At 39.7% G+C, this 7,698-nt stretch overlaps 1 protein-coding gene across 4 annotated transcripts in view; it reads right to left on the bottom strand.

Annotated features, from left to right (window-relative positions):
- Positions 1 to 4,417: 4,417 nt before the first annotated feature.
- Positions 4,418 to 7,698, bottom strand: part of DLC1 (DLC1 Rho GTPase activating protein) — a 230,746-nt gene continuing 227,465 nt past the window's right edge. For all 4 annotated transcript variants that reach the window (XM_056333823.1, XM_056333830.1, XM_056333839.1 and 1 more), the window contains 3 exons: positions 7,260 to 7,477; positions 6,910 to 7,083; positions 4,418 to 6,374 (listed from right to left, as the gene is read on the bottom strand). In XM_056333823.1, the coding sequence (XP_056189798.1) occupies positions 6,254 to 6,374; positions 6,910 to 7,083; positions 7,260 to 7,477 (513 nt within the window). In that variant the 3' untranslated portion in view covers positions 4,418 to 6,253. The remainder of the gene's footprint in view (positions 6,375 to 6,909; positions 7,084 to 7,259; positions 7,478 to 7,698) is intronic.

Here is a 7,698-nt window from a genome sequence, read left to right as displayed (position 1 = left end):
GCTTGCAGACCAAGTGCTGTGTGGTGTTAGCGCTGCTCAGTGCACTGTTACAGTCCTGGAATTCACAGGTGGTTATGACCCTTTCTAAATGTGGTCTGTTCCCACTTCAGTTGAGTACTTGCCCTGTGTTATTAGGACTATGTGTTTCTATGCTGCACGTACCATTTATTTAATGAGGAGCTTGGCATAGAGACAGGATGCCCCTGGGGGAAGAGAATCACTGTTAGTTGTCACCATGTAAGACTGAGCATCCTCTGATTTTGGCTGCTTTTCCCCTCACTGGGAGGTGGACACCTCACCTTTGCTGAGGGTTTACAGGAGGCAGCACCAGAATTTTGCAGTTTCAGTATTCTATACGTGCTTCTCCCAGTCTCAGATAATAGGGTCTATGTAGAGGGAGGGCAGATGCTGTTTTCCAAATACATTACTGCAACAGACCTCCCTTTCTTTTTAAGAAAGTCTAGCAAGGCTTTCAGAGGTGCTTTTCTGTGCATCCCAGTGCAACTTTCGTTGTGATCTGCTGGTGAATGAAATTGTTCATGGGTAGCCAAGTTTTACCATCTTCTTCCTTTTATGAGAGTACTGATTTTAATACAGTTCTACCTTTGTAGGCATGTCCCTGAGGTGGGCTATTCAAAATCAATTTGGATTATTACTGGTATTACTGTTACTGAATGCTTTATTACTTGTTGTAAGTCTTAGAAGCCCTAATTGATAAATGATCTAGGTGACAAAAGGCTTAAATAAGAATTTTTATCCTGTGGGCAGTGGTAGTAAAGGACTGTACAGTGTAGAAATGTTAAGGGCAAAGACTGCAAAATTCCCTAAACCCTTTTTATGTATCAACAACAACAACAAAAAAATGCATTCCTGTAGGTCAGTGCAAAACCCAATGTGTGCTCTTCAGATGTTCTGTTGTGCTGCTGTGGTGCTGGCAGGTGTTTAGAGAAATTAAGATTACAGATTGTTGGAGACTAAATGGCTGAGTTAAAACAAATATTTTGGTATTTTTGCGTTCCTTTTCAAATGTTTAAATGGATTATTAAAAATACGCTCTATTGTGCAATTTTCCCCAGAAGCAGGAGTAAAAGTGGCCTATGGGAACTTTGCTAACCATACCACCAGTGTTCCTGTAAACTTGAATTATAGCCTAGCTGAAGATTACACGTTTAACTAGCTCACAACAATGCCTTGACTGAAATTCATTTTCTTTTAACTGTTTTTGAAACAAAGGAGAATTCTTACCAGATGACTTGTTTGTTTTGAACTGGTATTTCAGGCCGTTATGTCACTAAACATGTCAGAAGTGTTTGGCCAGCTGGGTCCTCTTCTTCCTTTCAGAAGAACCCTTCCTCTGTTACCCACACTTTGCAGTCTGGGCTGTGTTAGGAACATGATCTATTTTTGCTACTAGCTGGCTTATTTTAAAAAATGACAGTTCTCTAAAGTGACACTCAAGTGATTTAATTGAGGCCACCCTCTCTCGAAATTCCCATTTCATTTGCTAAAAGTCTCCCAACTTTAATAAATGAGGCACAAGCACCCTCAAATCAGAGCCACTCAGCTATACCATCCTGTCTTTATGCTTATAACAAGTTTATCTCATCATATCATGGAAAATTTCACTCCCTGGAATACATACATAACTGCACTGACACTTTTAACACTCCACCTTTTTAATATTTGATTTTTGGAATAGTAATACCCTTTCATTCACTGAGAATGCTGTTCCTAAGGGATTTTTCTATTTTTAATGTTATAAAGCTTTAAGAAATGTCTGTGTGAGTCAGGAGCAACTGTGATGTTCAGACCCACCACGTCACCCTTTTATTACCTGAGCTAATGAAGTGACTAGCAGAAGACTGGTACCTGGAGAAGCATAGACAGCACACTGTAGGGCTTTTTCTTCTCCTAGTAACAAAAAAATTGAGCCTATGGAATGATGGACCTGATTCCCACTATGATAGGGAAATCATGCTTATCAGTTATAGATCTTTCTGGGTTTTAATAGATGTTGGAAAAGCAAAAGACTCTCCCAGTTGTATGGTAACCTCCCCCTGCTCTTGGCCCATAGTGGGGAGGCACTGCATCTTCTCATTTAGAAGAATATCCATTTCTATAAAATATAAGCAGACTGCACCCCACAACCTCCAATGTAATTCCTAGAGTAAGACTTGCTCATTAGCAACTTCCAAAATAATCTGAGTGACTTAATTGTAACTATTTTTGACACCATATTGTTTCTTACTCAGCAAGGCAACGCTACCTGATACAGGTGAAAACTGGTGGCCTGTAAGTCCTGTAATCGTGTCAAATAATGAAGAGAGAACCTTTTTTAGGTCTTCATGGTGCTTTATGGAAGCTAGTGCAGAAGTGATTCCAGGCTTTGAGGCTGTGCAGTGTTAAATGACTTATGCTCTTGCTGCTTCTCAGGGAGCCATCAGCCCAGAGCCTCAAAATCTCTTGCTGTGTGGAAAATGCCTTTTCCTTTCCTTCTGCCTCAGATTTTCCATTAATGATTTTTTTATCACAACCTGTACACCCAGTCAGCTAGTTTGAACTCTTCAGTGGTTTTATGACCTTCCAGTACTAGTTAGACATTTATTACATCCCTCTTGTCTAGTGGTCAGATTATGTGTATTGAATCTTTCTGTATAAATGTACCCCTTCAGACCCTTAATCTCTTTTGATGGAATTTTTTCTTCTTTGAATTCTTTCCCATCCTTCACTGCTCTCTTTACTGTCCCTGGTCTCAGCTTGGAAGTTCACTTCTTGCTAGCATTCTGGGCATCTCGGGCAATACAGGAAAATACAGTAGGATGGTGCAGAGGGGAGGGGAAAGTGAGCAAACCTCAAGTGTCTGGGATAGCGCTCAATGCAAAAGAAGCATGGATGCAAACCTTGCGTATTAGCATCTGTAATACGGACAGTACTTCACCTTCACCTATAGTGCTATGCTAGTCATCATTTTAGACATTGATACCTTTCCTTCCTAAAGAAATGAAATAGCTCCAGGTTCAGATGAGAAATAGCTGAAAGTAATTTTTCAGAAATGTTTAGTATTTCCTTGTAAAATGGATGCAGGCAATGGCTGTATTGAAAACTTATGGTATAACATAGGCAAAGGAACTGGCATTTTGTCTTTGTAAATTTAATGCATTGCTCTACTAAAACAGTATCTTGATTTCATTTCTTATGACTGTAGGACACTGCTTCCAGCACTTAGCAGAAGATCTGTGTATAACATTTAATTTTCATGTCTTAAATGGAAATATCTACATTTTATTATGTAGTTCAACTCATGGATACTGTTTTCATACCAAATTTCTCCTGGTACAGGCTACTGTGGATATATACTAGGTCCTGCTCTTTTCAAGGTCTTGTACCAGACTGCAGAGGTACCTTTTTGCATCGTTGCAGTCTCACTTTCCCAGACTCTGTGTGTTAGTGACATTGCCTTCTGGCCTTTAAGATGAAGGCCATTGATTATTTACAGCTTCATAAATATCTGATTGTGGAGTGCATTACTTGAGGAATGACAGTAAACCATGAGTTTTAGTAGAAAGGTTTTCTTACAAGACCCTTTGGTGTGCAAGAACTAGTACCACGACAGCACGAGGTTTGCTTTTGCCAGACTGTGAAGCAGTATCCCTCGCTGCTCCCTGGGGAACATAGTGGGAAGCAATAGTGATCAGGACCTTGAGATGCTCAGGCAGAGAAAGAGTACGATGATGTTGGTAACTGAAAGGCAGCAGGCCTCCCTCCAGCTACTCTCTCGGACAAGACTCGCAAATCAAAATCCTTTTCCAGATGCCTAAATTATATTTCTGTTGGCTAGACTTTAAAAACTTTTAAAAGTTGCTTGAATTAACAGCTGTCTTTGGCTTCATTTTTCACCTTAGTCAGTTGTTTGTATATCCTCCTGGCCTTCTCTTTGGCTTCGTTTCGCTGCTGTGTGTGCTTTAACTTTCTCCAATTACTTTCACACTTGCATTTTTTACAGCAAACCTATGACTCCACAGCCCATCATGCCCTCGTTTTCTCTGTAGAAAATAGCAAAATGGTGACTTATTTTTCAGCATTGCATACAGCTGCCTATCAAGTAGGAATTTGTTTGGCTCCCTGTTAAATTCAAGAGTACTGTTCTGCAAGACAGCATCAAAAGAGAGGTTTCTTCTTAGTTTTAAATGTATAAAGCTGTTGTCTGAGAGTATTTCTGTCCAGCTGTCTGCCACCATGAAGGCTTGTCTTCCAAAAATTTTGAAATTGCTTTGGTACCTGTCTTAATGCTAAAAATAGCCTGGGAGAGGGCAGGGATGGCTATCCAGTTGGTAGCAGTATGTAAGAAACATGCCTCCTCCTCTGGGCACAAGAGCAGAAGGAAGAATACAGAACAAAACAAAAACCATTATGCTGCTCCAATTTTAAACATTTAATAGTGCACTTATTGAGTATATTCTGTACAGACATCTATAGCAAGTTAAACACTTTCCTTTCTCTCATGTAGATCGTAGTCATGTAAAGCACATTTACAATAGAAAACATACTTGAGGTACAAAAACCCAAAAAGAATATCTGAGGTATAAATACAGGTATATTTTAAATAATCTTTATCATGCTTTATCTATGTTTGACAGTACACTGTGGGCAAGTATACATGTTTACAATAGAATGGTATGTACAACATACAATTTTACAAATTCAAAAGTGTTTGATGTAGAAGAATATACAAGGTTTTCCTACACATGAGGAACACTGTTACTGGAAGTACTACTACATTATTTGCCGTAATAAAAAAATCTTCATCAAAAAGCTTAAAATAATACTGACAATGGTAACAAAGTCTCAGTCAAAATTCCATCTTGCAACTCATTCATACCCTAGCCACAAAATACATTTATCACTTAATACTGCACCTCGAAAGCAATCTTTACCTTTACAGTAAAACCTACAGAAAGACCTTTCCAGAGGACCTCAAGACCTCCTACAGTTCATACACATTGATTCTCAAGGAGGGGGGAATACCCCAAAGGGTTTAAACCCGACAAAACCCCACCCTTCTCTCTGCCCCCAAATACAACTCTCCAAATTGCTCACATCCAGGTTCTGTTCATGTTAACGTGCAGCTTTTAGGGAAACGGGAAAAGGAGAGAGAGAAAGGGAGAGAGCTTGTGCAGCTCTTCCTAGCTGCCTCACCCCACCTGCTGCTGCAGGAGTCCTGCCACCTCCCAGCACTGCAACTCCAGTGTTGACTTTTTCTTCTTGAATGGTTAGAATACAGTAAAATATATAAAAGTTCATTAAAACACTTACAGTTAATGCAGGTAGGAGTAAAAGCAACAGATTTTTTTTGGCAAATTAACAATTGACGTTACTGGCTCTCTTTGCTATTGCATAGACGTTTTATTTCTAAGCTGCTATGCTGCTCAAAAGTATATTTACTTAAGATTGCTATAGAATTGCTAATCACTCCTGAAAGATCATCTGGATAAGGAGTGGACAGTAATCGGAGCAAGCCTCTTGTAACATCTGCTTGGAGTTTTTAACAAGGTTAGAGCTGAGAAGATGCAGAAATGGCACATGGGAAGGATGGCTACTCCTGGTCCACAGGGGAGTCCCATTCTAGGTTGAACTGTATCTAGCATACTAAAATCCATTCTGGTTGCCTATCAGTGTACCAGACACATTTCAAGTTCGACTTCTGCTATCCTTTCAACCATTAACACACATTCACACTTTAATCTCTGTGCAAACCTTTCTCTGCTTATCTCAGTGAGAACACATTGAAGAGTACCAACTATTCCAGTGGATACACCAGTCCCTCAACACACTAACAAATAAAATGAGTATGTACATAAAGCTAAGTATTTCACATGGGAATGATGAGCTTTCACCATATTTCATAATATATTTTGCATTTAAAGAATTTTGCTTCTCAGAAGCAATTCAAACCATCTAATAGTACTTTTCTCTTTTTCTTCCTTTTTTTTTTTTTTTTTTTTTTTTGCACAGTCCTCCTATGTATTCCAGTCGAGGCCTACACTATAGACCTTACACAGACAGGAAGCAGCTTTAAAGTGTATGTTATGGCCACAGTCCTATAGTAATGCTCAATATCAAGTCCTTATGCTGTCATCCCTTCATGACGTGACTTGCAGATGGTACACTAGTCTGGTCTGCATCGGACAAGCCTCTGTTTTGGGTAAGTCTACGTTGCTGAAGTGTGGAGCACACGGCTGTTCCTCTTCAGTAGTCACCTGGATTTTACTTCCTTGCTCTCGAGACTCTGATGACTGAAAGAGTCTCGTATCTTAACAACTTCAGATGCACACAAGTGTCCAAAAGACTTGGTGTACCATTCTGGCATGTGACCCCTGATGCATGGAGAAAAAGTAATCATGAAGTAGGTACCAGTAACTTTGCATGCATTTTCTTAGTCATAATCAAATACCTATCTAGCTGGTTAAATGCCTGACTAGGAAATCTTATTACTGCTTATTGCTCAGCTCAGCCTTACTAATATAATACATAGACTTGCTCAAAACCCAAGTTTGTGGCAGTGAGGAAGTTAAGACAAGTTTTGTGAGAATTTGGCCCTCTTCACTACATTTATAATAAATAACATGTTCTTGCATCCAAATACATCTGTCAGAGGAAAAGGCGGGATTATATACCAATAGGTATGGTGGAGCCCATACTGGAGGCTTCTAGTGCAACAAACCACACCTACTGTTAGCTATGCACTGAAGCCAATTTTCTGTGACATCTCAGGGCCTGCCTGCAAGCCTTTGAGAAGTATGTACTACTGGCCAAGATAAAGCCTGTTGAACCATCTAAATTTTGCGCTGACTACACAGAAACTATACAAGAACAGTTACCACTGCAAAAGGACAAAGTGGAAATTCATACCTTAAATCAATTCTGCACATGTAGGTAAGTTTAGATTTTCCTGACCCGCAGGGCTCAATCAGATACCTAGACAGAAGCACATTGACCCTGACACCTGCCACTGGAGCACGGTCATGGTCCACTGAGGTTGCTAGAAGCACACAAGCTCCTTTGGGGAAGTTTGTCCTCCATGTTCTACGAAAAAAGAAGAAAAAAAAGTCTTATCTTTGACAAACGGTAATTCAAACATTTAACAAGACTTCAAATTATGCACAGATAGATATCTACCTACACAACTTATATTACACAGAAATTGTAGGCAAGTTGCTATATGTGTGGGATATAAACATTACTGCATATAAAAGTCTTACCTTAAGACTACGAAGTCCCTGGCTGGGTGAGGTGCCATGCTGTTCTGGACATACTGGTATATATCTGTCTGGCTATCCAAAGGTTCGATTACTTTTGAATCTATAAGATCTTCATCCCAGAGATGCTGCTCTTTAAGTAAACGATTCAAAACATCCTCTGGCGTAGCTGGGATTTCAATGGTAGTTTTCCATAACCGGAGAGGGGGACCTTCACATACCTGGGGAAAATCAGGACAGAGTCCTCAGTTATACTTTTCCTTACACTTTCTTTTCCTTTCTGTTTTAGTGTTGGCGAAATACAGCAAATTAAATACACACACATATATGTATATACTGTACTAAGCTTGTTGTAAGCTAGGTTTGTTTTCCTAACAGCCAAAGGCATCTGCATGCTGACTTCCAAATTATTTTTCAGTTACACTTACCTTCTCCAGATGGG

The sequence above is a fragment of the Falco biarmicus genome, chromosome 1, assembly GCF_023638135.1.
Source record: "Falco biarmicus isolate bFalBia1 chromosome 1, bFalBia1.pri, whole genome shotgun sequence".
Lineage (NCBI taxonomy): Eukaryota > Metazoa > Chordata > Aves > Falconiformes > Falconidae > Falco > Falco biarmicus.
This window is presented reverse-complemented; position numbering and strand designations above follow the sequence as displayed.